The sequence below is a fragment of the Equus quagga genome, unplaced genomic scaffold, assembly GCF_021613505.1.
Source record: "Equus quagga isolate Etosha38 unplaced genomic scaffold, UCLA_HA_Equagga_1.0 203_RagTag, whole genome shotgun sequence".
NCBI classification, from domain to species: domain Eukaryota; kingdom Metazoa; phylum Chordata; class Mammalia; order Perissodactyla; family Equidae; genus Equus; species Equus quagga.
In genome coordinates, this window is record NW_025798627.1 from 8,532,573 (window position 1) to 8,550,992 (window position 18,420).

The 18,420-nt window shown below is 37.9% G+C and overlaps 1 protein-coding gene across 4 annotated transcripts in view; it reads right to left on the reverse strand.

Moving 5' to 3' along the window:
- Nucleotides 1–18,420, reverse strand: part of LOC124233489 (major facilitator superfamily domain-containing protein 6) — a 71,682-nt gene that overhangs the window by 45,929 nt on the left and 7,333 nt on the right. For all 4 annotated transcript variants that reach the window (XM_046650624.1, XM_046650621.1, XM_046650622.1 and 1 more), the window contains exon 2: nt 2,348–3,959. In XM_046650624.1, the coding sequence (XP_046506580.1) occupies nt 2,348–3,906 (1,559 nt within the window). In that variant the 5' untranslated portion in view covers nt 3,907–3,959. The remainder of the gene's footprint in view (nt 1–2,347; nt 3,960–18,420) is intronic.

The following is an 18,420-nucleotide window of genomic DNA, read 5'->3' on the forward strand; positions in this document are numbered from 1 at the left end:
TGAATTTTTCTTCATTGTGAATCTATATAAAGAATTTGTGGGAAAAATCCACGTTTGATTACATTAAGATATTTCTAATTTTTATGGTAGTGTTGACTCCTAAAAATAAACTCCCAATAAGACAGTCACAAAATATTGAAAAAACATACACGCATACACAAGAGCCAGAGACAGATCCCTCCTTGCGATCTGACAAGGAAAACACGAAGACAATGAAGTCATAGGAAGATCATTCTCTTCATCGACTGTTTAACAGATGATATTCTTCCAATGAAAAGTCTACACTGTCATCGCCACACCTGCAAACCCCCAAACCTCAACCACCACCACCTGCCTGGGCTCCCAAAATTTTCATCAAAAGAAACACAGCCCTGCTACCTCAATATGTGGGCAATAATCTCACTACAGCTATCAGAACCTTTTAAAAGTAGTTAAAATAATATATTTTAATGAACAGAATTAAAATCTAAAAGAGGTGAATGACCACAAATTGATGAAATCCAATAGGCTCTTGGGAGCAACAATGTGACCACAGAGCTGCCTTCTTCATTATATCATTAAATAAGAAAAGGAAGGTGAGTTTTGTACATAAAACCAGAAAATTAAGGTTAACTGAGCTTTAGGTTTTTAAGTAACGAGTAACTAATAATACTCAGGGAAGAAAAACAAGTATAAGCTCATGTAATTACCAAAACTAGTAGTAAACCTGCGGGGATTTTACCATGAAAATATATACCTCAGACAAAAGGCAGAGACAGAAAGGAAACTTCCTTTCTTAGCATGTGAGAAGAACCTACCAATTTCTTTGAAAATAGAACCTATACGCATACCCTGTACTGAGTCAACATTCAATTAATGCTACTGAGGGATTAAATAACGAATTCTAGGAACTCCAGTCACTGGTAAGACCTAACTTGTTCCCTTCTGGGAATAAATGGCTGTGATTCTAACAGCTGAGGTGAGATCCCACTCACACAGCCAAACTGAAGAGAAGCGTCTAATTCATCACGGTCGCTCTACACAGCTCAGAGAATGTAAACATGACCTGGACAAGGTTAAAGGACATTCCATGTCCTTACTATTACAGGACTCTCTTCAGACTTGTCCCCATGAACGTGCCCTGGGGACTGTGTGGGTCTGGGAACCATCCGCACAGTGCCCGACTTTGTTTACTGACAACAAAGGGGTCAAAGATTTGAAAAAGAGAAAGAACAGGACAAGCCTCCCAAAGCAAAACCAAAACAAGCAAGAAAAAATATTCACAATTGTTTTGGAAAAAGAATAATGCTAGGATGAAACTTTAAATTAGAGAATATTTTCTTCAGTTAGTAAAAGGGAAATTAAAGAAAGATCAATGTTTCTCAAATCTTGTCAGTGTCTCATTCTGTTTTTTAGTTTCTCATAGAAACAGCAGATTTAAAGATTACCACAAACACACAAACACACACAGTTGCTTTCTTTTAGTTACGGCAACTTCATATTTTAATGACAATGACCTCAATAAAACACATACGCACACAATTTTAATGACAGGCATGCCATACTTTCCTATGACGTAAGAATGCTTAAGTCTGGCTGGTCTACATTCCAGAGCCAATGACAAAACAGAAAGACTTATAAAGAGCAAGATACTGTTCAATGATGTTCAGACAAATATTAATGGTCAAAAACATCACACAACATGAAACACTAGGCATTTACAGATTTTTTTCGACTAAAAAGATTACACGGGAAATTTCAGGTAGAAGGAAAATTTTTAAATGTCCCATGTCTTCATGGCAGATAAAAATGCAGAGACTCACGTAATAATCAGGAAAAAAGTTATATAAGGATCTCTTCCACGTACTATCATGAATTAGGGATTATGGTGGGTCACATCTAAGCTTCATTAAACATAATGGATATCTTCATATACCATGTATTCAAGCTCTTTCTGTGACAGTTAGTGGCTGAGAATAACTGAAGGCTGAAAAAACTTAATCCTCTTTATCCACTTAAGCCTTCCTTCATAAATGCCTGGGACAGGCAGACCCTTCAAGGTCCAGAGAATAATACAGCTCCCTAAACTGGTGCTCCTATACCTGAAAATATTTACTGTAAGAGTCTCTTCTTAGTACACAAAGAGGAAGCAGCATATTTTGTTGGTTTCTTTTAGATAATCCAACTAGGTTCACTACTTCCTTCCTTTTGTTTCTATTTTAAAGAGAAAGAGCAACAGAAAGCCCATGCCCACCCCAATCCCACCCCAACATAAATTATAACACCCATAATGTCCTCAAAGGAGCTATAAACTAGGAAAAGATAAGGTTCAACTGCTGAGGGGCAGCAATAGTAAGCACATTCTTACCTGATATGGCCGATCAATTCAATAAGCTTGTGACTAAAAAAATAAGCTGTCAGCTCAGACACATGACTCAGGACTGAACAGACCCCAAAGAGCGTTGTAGTTCCATTCAGGTCTTCCAAGTGCCAGTAGAGAAAGGTGAACACGAAGCCGTATCCAAAACCCATAAACCAAGCCACGAACAACACCGAGCCATACTGCACACTGCAGAGCAGTCTGATTAAGTCCCAAAAGTTGAAGGCCTGCGAGTGACTCATGGTGGTTGGGGTCTCCTCAGAGGACTCTGTGGAGTTGTACCTCTCCACCTGAGGGATCTCCACCTCTTTCCCTTTATTTTCATTGTTTTTGAAGTGGTTGTAGCGGAACCGGAACTGAGTAGCAACAATCAGGGCCATGGTCATGAGGACTCCAAAGACAATGAAGACGATCTGGTAGTTTCGGTACTCGGGGGGTTTACACCCCTTTCCATCGATGAGCACTTCCATGTGGGTGTAGTCAATCCCGATGCCCACGGACAGCATTGCCAGGCCCCAGCCCAGGGAGCCCCACATGCGCTGCAATCCATAGCGGTCTCTGTGTTTTCCCAGATACTGGAGTGTTACCGTGTCCACAATTGTGACAGAAGAGGCACTGAAAAATTCTCCTATTATGACAACCATCAAGATCACCAAGAATATAGCTTCGACTTCTTGTTGATCATAAACAAGAGTGACTTGGTCAGAAGGTAAAGATTTGGTGGTAGTGACAACAGTAGTGGTTATCTCCCTGGTTACACTTCCTGGGTGGGCAGGGGTTGCCGTGCTTGGGTTGGAGGTCAAGCCCATAACGTGGTCAGTAATTTCATCTGTTGGAGGCTGCAGAGTGGGTGCACTGGTCTTGTTTGCAGCTGTCGAAAAGATGACAGTTTCTGTGATATTGGGCTCTGCCTCTAACATCATTGGCCAACTGGAAGAAGGCAGGTTCCTTTTCTCACGCATTCTTGGTGACGTGGTAATGGAAGAGAGAAGGGAAGCATTCGTTGGCAGGACAGTTAACAGATGACTTGCGTTGGTGGGGCGAGCAGTGGGGGGAATCTTTGGTACACATCTCAAGGTAGCAGGTTTGACAAATCCGATGCCCAGGTTGAATAAAACCCAACACAAAAGAGAAAAGAGGAGAACAATTTTGCCTTTTTTAAAGCGATCTGCAATGACACCCCAAAAGGGGGCACTGCAGAATTCAATGAAGTATCGAATACCTACTAACAGTCCACTCTGGCTTGGTGACATGCCCAGCTGTTTATAGTACACAGGCAAAAGTGGGTAAAGAGAGCCATATGCAGAGTAAAAGAAAAAATAAAAGACCTTGGAAATCAGAAGATCGTTGTTTATTTTAACACAATGCTTCTCCATCCAGTCTATTTCCTCCTCAGGAACAGCAGCCGTTTCTGTGGAGGAGGGTGTTTCATTTGACGGGGCTTCTGGATCCCTGGAAATACCATTAAAGGGATCAGCAAGCACATATTTTCTCTTCTGTTCCTCTTCATCATCTGTTAAGATGGCAACTTTATCATCTGTCGCCATGGCTTACCACCACCATCAAAAAGTTTATGACCTTCCAGATTTTGACTGGTGATCTGTAAAGTAAAATTTAAAAGACACCTTAGTATGAAAATGGTAACATTTAAACATAGAGCTTCATCTCGCAGGAAACGGAGGAGTTCCAAACCATAGCAAAAATAATAATCGTGAGAGAGAAGTTTCACCATTTATCACTTGCAGCCACACAATACTGATAAACAAAAATTCCTTTCAAAAAATCAAATACTCTTTGTGGCCAATGACTGACTAATTATATTTTCTAACAACAGGTTTATAGCTCAGGTTCTTCAATCTTTTCATTGATTCCTAGAGAAAATGTATAAATGATAGGGATTATGTCTAAACCAAATATAAAGAATTGAAAATAAATAGTATTTATAGTTTCTAGGTTTTCCTTTTCAAACAAATCCACTGCACTATGAAGTCTACAATTTTTAGAAAATATTGGTAGCTGAAACCATTCAGTCTCTAGACAAAAACAGAAATAAGCTCTTAACCACGACCACAGTATAGTGAGAGAGCAGGAGCCAATTGCACACTTGCAACTGGAGTTGGTCACTCAGCCATGACAAAGATACCCTGGTAAGGAAGTAGTCTTTATGCTTATATTGCATACATTTCTCCAGATATGCTTTTACGGATTGCAGTTTAAGAAAATGTCAGAAAAAAATAGCAGATAGCATTTGCTGAGCACTTACTGATAGCATTTGCTGAGCGTCAGGCAACATTCATAGATTTTTATATGTATTAATTCATATTAATCACAATATCCCTACTATCTTCTCCATTTCACAGATGAGAAAAATGAGATGTGGTGAGCTTAAATAACTCATAAGTGGCAGAGTGAGGATTTGAACCCTGATATTATGGCTTCAGGACGCATGTTCTAATACACCACACTTAACTGCCAAATCTTGCATTATACATAATAAAATACTATTAAACCTTTTTATGAGACAGGGTATTTCAGATAACAGATAAGGAATATATCAATGGTATAAATTTACAGGAACTGTGCCACATTCTACCAGAATTTCCCTTTCTTTTATTCTACAAATGATCAAAGAATCAAAAGGTCTTACTTGCATCAAGATTTGTCAAGTTGCAATGAATGGATTCTGATGTAGGAAGTGTATTCACTAAACACTTATTAATTCCTTTCACCTTCTATACCAGAGAGACATAGCTTCACTTGCCACCCCATGGAACAGATCTTGCTCTCTCTTTTCCCAAAATGAATAACTTTCTGAAAATCGTCCAGAATCACACTTATAAACATTTTTAAATCTCTACATAACTCCTAGGCAGACAATAAAAACACAACTTAATGAGGCCTCTGTAATCAGTCAATTCATCTTTTACCCCCCAAAAGCCAGGTGTCTACATAGCTATAAGCTTTCAAATGTTCACGTGGATTTTTTAGATTTAAAAAGAATTTTTTACTTGAGGTAAAAATCCATATAACACAAAATTAACCATTTAAAGTAAACAACTCTGGAATTTAGAACATTCACAACGTTGTGCAACCACCACCTCTATCTAGTTCCCAAATCGAGTTTTTCTTAATGGTGAAAAGAAAAACCTTTTTTCTCCACAAAACTTGGAGGAAAAGCAAAATCCAATCTTTTGCTGCCCAGCTGAAAGATTTTCCTCAATGTTCTATACTTATTTTTCTTTCATCATTAGTGCCATCACCAACCAGGTCAGCAGCTCCAATTCCATTTCATTTCCTGAAAAGGACAATAATTCTCCTTTGGACTTATTTTCTAAATTAATCTCCATTTCTGAGCTCAAATCTGAAAGAATTACTTGTCGTTTTTAAAATGTATAAATCTATATTACACTTCTAGGTGAAGATGGCAGACTGAGTGCATCTGGTTTTACTCCATCCCTAAACCCACTAAGATGACCACACACACTTACTTTTTTAAAGTCACAATCCAAGCTAGGAAAATTAAAGAGCACCTAATAGCAACAAAATAAAATTCTGGAAGCCAGAATGTAGTTAGATAATTGGTAATTAACTTAGGAGATCTGAGAAAACTGAAACCTGGGTTGACAGTGGGGAAAGCCAAGAGCTAACACAATTTATTACTCAGAACCCCTCAAAGGCTCATGGGTCGGCCATATTAGGTTTATCTGCAAGTAAGAGAGTGTGTGTGTGCGTGTGTGTGTGTGTTTGTGTAACTGAGCCGGAGTGTGCTGTCAACATACAGTTGATTAAAAGTCTGAACCTCAACTCAAAATGCCCAAGCAATCCCCTTCTCCACTCCACATAGCTAGCCAAACAACTAGAGGTTCTCTCCTCTGGAGAGGATAAACAGAGGTTCCGCAGTCATGGAGCACTAGGCAGAACTGAGAGGAGGGGTACCATACTGAAAACAGGGGCAGTAAGTGAACATACGCATCCTGGATTCTGAGCCCTGGCCCTGCCCCCAGCCTCCATCCCACTTCCCTCACTAGGTTCCCAGAGGCTGGGAAGGCTTTCACCCTCCAGGCAGGAAACTAGAAGGTTCTTCTCTGGAGAATCTGATTAGTCCAAGAGGAATGACCTCCAGATCCTGATAGTGAAGCCTCCTAAACTAAACAACCCAGTGGAATCACTCTCCACAGGAGTGCAGCGTCAGCAACCTCTGCAGCCCAACGTGAGCAGTCACCAAGAATTGGAAGACATTGAGGAAAGTCTCTTACACCAAAGATAGCCTCCAAACAGAAAAAAAAAAATCACTATGGAAAAAACAGAAGCTTTGGGAGGAGGCAAACACTTCTTAAATATATCAACTAATAACTTCAGAAACAGGAAAAAAAATGCAACTGTGAAACAAAAATAGAATAATATATATTTTTAAAGAAGGAGGAGGGGGGAACAAAAGGAATGCTTGAATGAAAAAGAGCTATGGAAATTTTTTATGGAAAACAAGAGCAATAAATGAAAAATTAAGAGATGATGTAAAAGAAAAATTTGAGGCAACTTCTTAGAAAAAAGAAGAAAAAGAACAATAATAAATAGATACCACTACCTTACATCAAACACAAAAATCAATTCCAGATGGACTGTGTATCTAAAAGTAAAAGACAAAACAACTTTTAGAAGAAAACATACAAAAATACCTTGAAGATCTTAGGACAGAAAAAGATTTATTAAATAGGACATAAAAAGTGCTAAGCAGAGGCCAGCCTGGTGGTGTAGCAGTTAAGTTTGCACCCTCCAGTTCAGCGGCCCAGGGTCCCCCGGGTCAGGTCCTGGGCGCGGACCTGCACACTGTTTATCAAGCCATGCTGTGACAGGAGTCCCACATATAAAGTAGAGGAAGATGGGCATGGATGCTAGCTCATGGCCAATCTTCCTCAACAAAAAGAGGAGGATTTGGTGGCATATGTTAGCTCAGAGCTAATCTTCCTCAAAAAAAAAAAAAAGTGCTAAGCATTAAGGAAGAAAAAATAAATTGGACTATATTAAAATGAAGAACTTCTGTTCACAAAAAGACAACATTAAAGATTAAAATGGCAAGCCAAAGAGTAGGAGAAGGTATTCTGGTAAGGGTGAATGTTATATATATCCGACAAAAGAACGTATCCAGATATATAAAGAATTCTTCTTAAAAATCCATAGGAAAGTGTCAGGTAGCCCAATAGGAAAAATGAGCAAAAGACTTGAACAGGCACTTCACAAAAGAGCTTAAGCAAATAGTGAATAAATATACAAAAAGATGCTCAACTTGATTAAAGCGGGCAGTGAAAGCAAATTAAAACCAGAATGCAAAAATGCATTCTGCATTTGGGAATCCCCAAAATGGCTAAAAATAAATAAAACATAATACCAAGTGTTAGTGAGGATGTGGAGCAACTGGAACTCTCATAGACTGCTGGTGGGAGTGTAAATTCATACATTACTTTGATAACTATTTGGGAACAGCTATTAAACCTGAGTGTATACCCTATTAAAACTACTAGATATGTATTAAATAGTAATATATTTGCCAAAAGACATCTACAAAAAGGTTCACAGAAGAATTCTAATAGCCCAAAACTGGGACCAACCTGTCTATAGCAGAATACACAAACTGTTATATGCATACAATAAAATACTATACAGCAGTAAAATGAACAAATTAAAACTACATGCAATGACAAAGATGAATCTCACAAACACAATAAGGACTGAGTGAAACATGAAGCAAAAATGTATATACTATATGATTCCACTTACATAAAATTCAAAAACAGGCAAAACTAATTTATGGTATGAAAAGTCAGGGTAGACTTCTGCTTCCGAGAAGATGAAGTAGACATACTTTTCCCTACTGCTCCTACTAAGTACAACTAAAAATCTTGGACATTACATATAAAATAAACACTGAAGACTCTGAAAGGGAGACAGAAGAAGGCAGCCCGGTTAGGGACCTTGGTACCCAAAGAACAACATGAGGATGAGTGAGCTGAAGAACTCAGAAATACAAGTGAGTGCAGAACCAAAAAAGAAAAAAAAGGCCTCTTTAGCCATAGGACCAGCAAAGGGGCAGCCTACAAAAATAGAAAACTTTAGATAATAACTGCTGTACTCCAGTCAAATACCACAGAAAAAAAATTTGTGGCCCCACTTCCACCCCTGCCAGCAAAGTCCAAATGGAGAGCCTAGACTTCCACCCTCACCAGGCTACAGCAGGCACCCCAACTCCTCAGCCGAGGTGCTGTCAGGGAAGGCGAGGCAGGGGACTTGGACCTTCATCACTGTGAGGCAGTAATGAGGCCATATCGCCACAACAGTGTCAGTGGAGGCCACATGGGGAGCCTGGACTGCCAAACCCACCTGTCAGTAACAAGGTACCCCACCCTTTCCCCATTGGGGCGGTGTCAGAGGAGGGCAAGGGACAGTCAGGACTTTTAGCACCACCCAGCAATAACAAGGTCACTCCCCCTGTCCTCACTGAGGTTTCAGTAGAGGCCACGTGAGGAGCAGTAATGAGGCACTCTTACCCCTCCTAGACAGGGAGGTATCAGTGGATGCCTAATGGTGCGCCAGAATATCCATCTTTACTTCACAGTAACAAGGAGCCCTTCACCCTCAGGTATCAACAGGGCCTGAGTGCAGAACCTGGACTTCTACCTCCATCTGGCAGTAATGAGGTAGCATCTCCCATTCCCTTACCAGAGTAGGGTCAGAAAAGTCCAGCTAAAATAGAAGGTCCAGTATCTCATAACATAATACCCAAATGTCCAGGTTTCACTTAAAAATAATGCATCATACCAAGAACCAGGAAGACCTCATACTGAATGGAGAAAGACAGATGCCAACACTGAAATAAGACTGTGAGAATAACCTAACAATGATTTTTAAACAGCCATCAAAAAATACTTCAACAAGCAATTACAAACATCCTTGAAACAAATGAAAAAAATAGAAAGGTGAAGTACAGAAACAGAAAGACTCAGCAAAGAAATATACAAAGAAAAACAAAATGGAAATTTTAGAACTGGAAAAATACAATAATCAAAATATAAAAAAAAACTCAATGGATGGACTCAACAGTAGAATGGAGGAGAGATAGGGAAGAATTAGTGAAAGATAGAATAACAGAAATTATACAATCTGAACAACAAAGACAAAATAGATTGAAAAAAGCATTAACAGAGCCTCAAGGACCTGTGGGACTACAACAAAAGATTGGCCATTCATGCCAACAGAGTCCTGGGAGAAGAGGAGAAAAAGGGCAGGGCTGAAGTACTCAAAAAAAATAAAAGCTGAAAACTTCACAAATTGGCAAAAGACATAAAGCTACAGATTCAAAAAGCTGAATGAACTCCAAACAAGAGAAATCCATGCCAAGACATATCACAGTCAAACTTTGAAAACCAAAGACAAAGAAAAAAATCAAAGAAAGCAGTGAGACAGGAATCATAACAGAAGAAAAAATCAAATTACAGCAGATTTCTCATCAGAAACCATGGACAGCAGAAGGAAGTGGCACAATATTTTTTAAGTGCTGAAAGAAAAGAATTCTCAACCCAGAATCCTATATCGAGAAAAAACACAGTCCAAAAGCCAGAAAATACAGACAAATATCCCTTATAGAAACACAAAACCCCTTAGCAAAATATTAGGAAAAAAAATCAGTGATATATAAAAAGAATCGTACACTATGACCTAATAGAATCTATTCCAAGGATGCAAGTCTGGTGCAATATTTGAAAATCAATTGATGTAATCCACCATATTAAGAAGCTAAAGAAAAAAAATCATGATCTTATCAATTGATGTAGAAAAAGCATTTGACAAAATTAAATATTCATTAATGAAAAGTCTCATAAAAATAGGAATAGAGGGAAACTTCCTCAACTTGATGAAGATCACCTATAAAAACCTACAGATAACATTACACTTAATGGTGAGGGACTGAACACTTTTTCTCTAAGATAAGGAACAAGGTAGGACTGTCTTCTCACACCACTCTTATGCAACATACTGCTGAAGCTCTAGCCAGAGCAATAACGAAAGAAAAGGAAACAAAAGGCATACAGATGAAGGAAGATGTAAACTCTCCTGCAGTTGACACGACTGTCTATGTAGGAAATCTCGAGAAATCTCCCAAATCTTCTAGAACCAATAAATGACTTTAGCAAATTCACAAGATACGAGATAAACATACAGAAAATCAATTGTGTTTCTATATACTAGCAATGAACACGTGGACACTAAAATTAAAAATATAATACCACTTATAATTTCTGAAAAGAAAAGAAAGGAAATATTTAGGTATAAACTAACAAAACCTGTGCAGGATGCTGATGAAAGAAATCAAAGATCTAAGTAAGCGGAGAGACATACCATGTTCATGGACTGGAATGCTCAACACAGTAAAGTTTTCAATTCTCCTCAAATTTATATACAAGATTAATGCAATCCCTATCAAAATCTCAGCAAGATTTTTTTTTGCAGATGTAGACAAGAGTATTCTAAAACTTACATTAAAAGAGAACCAAAATAGCTAAAGCAATTTTTTAAAAGATTTTTTCTATAGCTACACAGTAATAAGATTGTGTGGTACTGGCAGAAGGCTAGACAATAGATCAATGAACAGAACAGAGAACTCAGGAATAAATCCACATAAAAATGCCCAAATGATTTTTGACAAAGATGTGAAAACAATTTAATACAGAAAAGGCAACATTTTCAACAAATGGTACTAGAGCAATTAGACATCAATTTGCAAAAAATGAACATCAACCTAAGTCTTATACCTTATAGGAATATTAACTCAAAATGGATCATAGAGTTAAATGTAAAATGCCATGCTGTGGAGGCATCCCACATAGAAAATAGAGGAAGACTGGCACAGATGTTAGCTCAGGGTTAATCTTTCTCACCAAAAAAAAAAAAAAAGGAATACAAGCTTTTCATTTAAAAATATACTGCTGAACATCAAAGTAATAGTCTTAAAAGCAAAAGAAAGTAGCTGCCTCTGGGAGAGGAAATGAGGAGGGATGGCATAGAATGTTTTTTCGGTTTTTGTTCTTTTTTTAAAACAAGGTTTATAAACTTGTTCATTTTTTTAAAACTTTGTAGATGCATAACTCTGATTTAAAAAATAAAAATCAAAACTAAAAAAGAAATAAGCAGGCATATGAGCTTTGTCTTCGTAAAAGACAATTAAAAGCAGCTACTAGTATCCTTCTATCACAGACTAAAAATAGTTTTCGGAATTGTACAGAATGAATTCTGACTGCATGAATTCTAATCAGGTGGCCTTTAATTACTTAACCTTCATAAATCAACAGCTGAGTCTTTATCAAGTAGGTCAGAGAAAGACACAAAGTCCTCTTAAAAAAGCATAAGTCCCTGAATTGTCCAAGTGATGATGAAGAACTGATGCCCAAATGCTAACTCAAAGACGCAAAATATCTTACATTAGGATGTTGATTTAAACCTTGATGAGTGACTTTCTCCCAAGCCATTCTTTCTTCTGCATCTTACTCAAATGATTTTTGATTATCATAAGGTTACACAAAGTTTCTCAAGTTACATGAGTCTCAAAGTAGCAAAAAATGCAAAGTAGTTAAGGAAATGTTCCTGTAATATAACATTCAGTACCTTTTATATGAGTGTCACATTCAGTAACTTTTCTATGAATTTCAAATCTAAAAATACAAACAAAACTTTTAGTTCTAATTCAGGACATTAATATTTAGACAACATTTTCAGGTCATATTTAGATTTTGATGAAAAGGAACTGAAATAATCACATTGCAAACATAGCAAAAAAATAAAGTGTAACTATAGTCATCTGTGTGATCACAAGATCAGGGACAATAAAACACAAATGAACCGATATAAACTCAATATTTTAATAAAATTAAACTATGTCCCAAAGTAGGTCATGCTTTGAATGCCTTAGATACATTTAATTTGCCATAAGATTGATAGAGCAAGAATAAAGAGCAGTAAAACTATTTACATGCTGGATGAAGTACTTAATCTGAGTAGTTCACCAACGTGAACCTATTAAGCTAATAGTTTGTTTTAAACATCTGAGTTTTAGAGACTTTTTTAAAGGAAAATTTTAAAAAAAGAGAGAAGATGGCATTTCAAAGAATACACAGAAATAAATTTGTATACTTCTCTGGGAAATCTTTATTACAGGTTTTCAGTCAATGTTAACTGGATAAGGACTTTGTTTCTTTTTAGAAGTTTTCTCACCTAGCACTATTTAATGATAGTAATCAACACCATTAGTGTGAAAATACCACAAAGCCCTTTAAAACCTGGAAAGGCATTCTAGCAGTACCCACACTGAGTCATTCAAATAGCAGGTATTTCTGAATTACTGATGCGAGGCGGTAACATCATCCTTGTTAAAATTGATAGCTTTCTTCATTAAGTATTTAAATTAAAACTGCTCAAACATATACCAAGTTATCCACAAATATATGAGGATGGAAATGGATTCAACTTTTGAAGGAAAAAACCCTTAAAACTGAATATATTATTTGCAATAATAATTGCCAAAGGTCAGATTTACAACCACTATAACATAGCATCGACATAACTATCAGTGATGGAGAAGAAACAATCCTGGATAACACGGAAAGGACACTCCTGCTGCTGCCATTGCCATCATAACTCGATATTGCCCAGGGACCAGCACGGAAGCTGCCAAGTGGGGAAATCCATTTCTTCATCCTCAGCACTAGGTCTATGCTGTCAACTGTTACTGGCCATTCTCCATGCCTGTGAGCAATGGGAGTCCCAGAGCAGGACTCTAACTACTGCTGCAGTTTATTACCAGCATAGACACAGAGAAACAACTCTAAAGGAGCCTTAGAGTCCTGGTATTCACAGGCTACACTCTTGAACATTCTGTTCAACCCTCAGAATTTTCCAGGAAGAGCTTTCCTCAGAGGCACAGCGTTCAGTGTCAAATCTAACAGATCTTTTTTCAATAAGGATCGCTTTAGCATCTGGTAGACATTTAGCCAATGTCATGAAAAAGAAGTATAAGGTAGGTTTTATAACAGCAACACAAGCTACAAGGGCATTAAGGTGCACAACGGTGAACGACTATTTTAGAATCTTCCTCTTCCTTTTGGAGCATTTGGAAATGGCTCCTTTATGGCTAAACCAAACTGTGAAAGAGTCAAAACTTGTTCTAGTCCTGTCAGCCCACTTTGATTCTCCAGCGTCCAGTCTGAGCCCTCCAGGCACTCAGCGCTGCCCAAAAGCTCCCCACAGCTGCTACTGACAGCATTCCACTTGGACTGAAACTCCTCCCAGACCCCGGAACCTACCATCCTTGTCATTCTTGGTGGACCTGTCCCAGGCTCACAGCAAAATGTGTCTGCTAGGTGACAGACAAATTGATCCACATAATGGTTAATGCGGCCCCTGTGGTTGCTCATCTTGACAACATATTTGTATTTCAGTAAGGGCTCTGTGGGCTCTATTATAATCACTATTATTACTAACAACAACACAACAACACTTAAGTAACACTTGCTATGGGTTTAACATGTATTAACTCATTTAATCTTCACCACAGTTATGTGGGTTGAGAATGACTACTTTCTCCACTTTATAAACGAGGAAACTGAAGCACAGAGAAGGTAAATAATTAGCCCAAGGTCACATAGTGAGTAAGTAGCAGACCTGGGATTCAAATCCAGGCAGCCTATGCTCTTAGCAGATACTGGGTCTTGATGCATTATGCAGCTACTAGACAGGGATGTCAAAAGCTTAGTCTTGGGCCTCAAAGACTTGCTTTATAGTTGAAAAGATGAGCCCAAAACCCAAGGAAGATCTAAATGACAAGTCGGAAGAATAATAGAAGAGAATCCACATAGCACCGTATAATTAACAAAAAACGTTACAGACAATGGGGTGCTTCCGAAGTTCAGAGCAGAGAGCCCAAACTTCAGATAGGGGTTGTCAAGAGAATGAGGGACTTAACTCGAACCTTGAAAGATGTGGAGGATTTGCCTTAGGCAAAGAGGAATGGGAAAACTATTCTAGGATGTCACGATGGTAGAAAAGAAAAGACAGCAGGAGATCCTGAAAAGGTTAATACTGGGGTTGAAGGGCATATGAGGCTAGCAGACAGCATCAGATTAGAGAGGGCCTTTAATATGAAGCTGAAGGATGATAGGAGAGAACATAAAATACTACATTAGAGAGTTATATTGAAAATAAAGACTTTTTTTTTAATCCAACAAATATAAAGTTGGCACCCACCGTCGGATGGGATGCGTGCTAGCTGATCAATAATTCAAATGGTGAAGAAGATGCAGGCCCTTCTATCAAGTCCAGTGGCGAGAAAAAGACCGGGAAAACACAGCCACAACATACTGTGCTCAGGGTTAAAACAGGAAAAAGCTGGGGTGACATAGGAATCTCTGGGTGGGACCTTAGGGGAGTTTTAAAGGATGAATAAGAGTAACCACAGGAGGAGCAAGCGAGGGCCAGATCAGGAAGGGCCTTCTACACACTACTGACTAGGGGATGAGTGTGGAATCCTAGCCCTGTCAGTGCGTAACTGTGGCTTTGAGAAAGCTACTGACTTCTCTAAGTCTTAGTCGCTTCATCTGCAAAATGAGGAACATAGCGATACTTTTCTGTTAGTGTAGCTGTGAGGATGAAAAAGCATAATACATGTTAAACTCTTAGCACAGTGCCTGATATATAATAAGAACCTGTAGGTATGATTTATTTTGAGCACAATGGGGAGCCACTGAAGAGAATGAAACAGGATTATACAATGGCCACATCTGTATTTTACAAAGATCAATATGGCTTCAGTGCTGGAAATAGATTGACAGGGTTTTGCCACTGCAACCCCTACTAAACATTTCCTAACATTTGACCTTTTATTTTAGGGTACTAGTCTTAACACAAATTATAAGTACAAATATCCTGTGATGGAATCATTTTAGACAGTACTTTATGAATCGTATCTAATGCAATCTTTCATAACACCTGGAAATAGACTAACCTTGTAGTATTTTCCTGACTCCACCCTCTACTTCTAGAGATTGCTCTCACTCCTCAGCTTCTGTAGGATTTATGGGTAATTTTATTGCTCTTTTTATAGATATTTCCTGTCTGCCCAACTAGGTTATAAACTCCCTGACGGAGGAATCTAGTACTTAGCATATTGTCTTTTACTCCTCTAAGCTCTTAATGAATACTGATTATTTTTGACAAGCACCTGATGGCAATATACATATAAGATTTTACTGAAGTTTAATGTGACAGAGATTAATTTTAGGAAATGTAGAGAGAAGTTCCAGTTGCTCTCCTGGCTTTGACAAATCAGTGCCTCTTTGAGCCTCCCTTTCCTCATTGTAAAATGGGGATAAAAACACAAACCCAAGTCAACTAACTCACAAAGGGGTGATTTATGTATGCTTAAATGAAATGTACGGAAAAGCATTTTTCTAACTCAAAAGTAACATACGAACATTTCTTGGTGGTGGTGGTTATGATCTTATTCTAGGGCATAATATTTCATTAAAATGCTGGGCCTTATTATGCAATTATTCCAAAAGCCTTCTTCCTAAGCGAATGTTCTAGAATTATTTTGCACCACCTCCAAACTAGGCTAGCATTTTATAAATTAATGTTCATGAATTTATGTTCACATCCATCTCCACATCCACAGCCTAATTTGGGGGGAGTACACTGGTTCCCTAGAGAAGACATTGTTGGATTATGGACTAGAATGATAATTAAGTATCTCCAGACAGAAATAACTATTCACTGAAAATATAGTCCTCTGTACTACCAGGGGAAAGGTGGGGTGGGGGGTGGACACAAAGGGTGAAGTGGTGCACGTACAACACGAATGACAAACATTAATGTACAACTGAAATTTCACAAGATTGTAACCTATCATTAACTCAATAAAAAAAAGATGATCAAAAAATATATATATATAGTCCCCTGTAGGAACATTTTAATTATATTTGTAACATAACAAATGTGAAAGAAAGGAGCTGAAATCCTAACATATATTCCTTCAAACTGCTAAGAGGGTAAAAGGAACAAATTATTTTTACCTCTTAAGGGTGTGTGGGGGAAATAGCCTTTAACCCTAAATGTGGCTTTAGTAATAAAAACCAAGTGGATTTTCACTTTCACTTTCACTTTGTGGAAGACATAATTAAATATCAATAAAAAATTTTGTAACTTAGGTCCTTAGACCTTATCAACCATCACGGAAGCAGATTCCCATTCATTTCTTTTTAGACTTTTGATTAAATATTGTGCCAACAGCTTATAGTATAAATTTGAAGCAGGCCCTAGAATCTCATTTCCTTCTACCTCTCGAACTTCCTGTCTGAAAACAAGCCCAGTGTGAGGAACAAGTAACAGTTCATATTACAGAATGAAAAAAAATATTTTTTAAAAGATATTCATATCTTTTGAGTTTCTCCAAAAACAAAAAATCCAATAAACGTTCAAAACGGGAAGTGAAATTAATCGAATATGCTGCTGCTGATACTCCGCAGTTATTTGTCCAGAAAGAAGACAATGCAGGGATTTAAGGGGGTCCCAGAACCTTTGCAGAAGTAGAACCAATGCACAGTCATCTCTCCCTAAACAAAGATCAGTAGCCAGACACAGCAATGAAATCGATTGTTTAGGATAACCAAACTAACGGACAGGCTGGGTTTCCAATATTCACTGCACTTCAAGTGCTGAAGCGTAGAAACCATTTCCCGATTGAAATAATATTTCAGATAGTGGTAGCACCCATATTACTGAACCAAGAGTACTAAAAGTACCTAAGCGTAACAGAGCGCATAACTTTTAAATTAGGGGAATTCTGGAAGCCACCAACACATCTCCCAGGACAGGCCCACCCAGAGCTTGCCTACTCACTCCCCTCCAGCCATGAGCCCCAGCAGTGGGCATGGAATCACAGGTTGCTTGCTTCCTCCAGGGCAATGGTTCCAACCTGTGGGAGCCACAGAGTCACTGCCAGTGATCTTTGAAGGCACTAAATAAATGTGTCACACACAATGTGTTTCAAATGTGTATTGTTGCTACCACCAGACATATATTTCTCTAATAAATGCTAATGCAATTCTTATTAGCTTTCTATCATTATGCATTTTCTCAGATAGGGAACCCTACAAGCACAACTATTTTCATGTGGGAGCCTGGGAAATCTATCAATGCTGAAAAGGTGTCTTCAAACTCCTTCTAGGTAACAGAACAGGTACAGGGTTAGACAGGAGAGAAAGAGGGGAGGATGGCACCTGGTCAGCACCAAGCTGCAGTGAAACTGGGAGCCACAGCAAGTCAACACTTCCCATTTGAGAACTGTCTGTATTATCAAATTATTTACTATTTTAACGAACATAAATGCAATCTTTGTTTCTTTGCCAAGAATGCAACATGGAAAATCTCAGACTTCTCTTTTCAAAGCATAAAACAAAAGATTTTTAAAAGGTTGATATTGAACACAGTTATTCGCTTAAGGTTTAAAAAAAGATTTTCCTCAATAAATCAATGCCGCCTATACCTTAGAAGCAATTTATACAGAATATATATTAGCAAAAAATTAAAAGACAAATTACAATTCTATTAAAATGTTTTTTGGTTTATTTTTAAACCTGGTTATATTAATCCCTGTTTTATACACACAGATGCATAAAATTTTTTTTCAAATCTTTTCAGAAAAGGACTGACTCAGGTAAACACAATTAGTATAGGAATATGGGTCTAAGATCTAAAAATCCTAGGAACACAGAAAAAGCAGACTGTGGAAAAATAAGAATTATAATGAGAAACAAAAACACAACTCCAGGTATTAGTAATATAACATAACAGTGGGCTCTGGTACAGGTATTATATATATAAAATAATGCTATATTTACAATGAATGCTTGATAAATGCTTATTTAATAAAAGATGTGTTATTAATCGGCTATTCTGACACTATTAGACACTGAGGAAGCTAAGAGAGTTAAAGAAAGAATAATCTATCCATAAGACAGGAA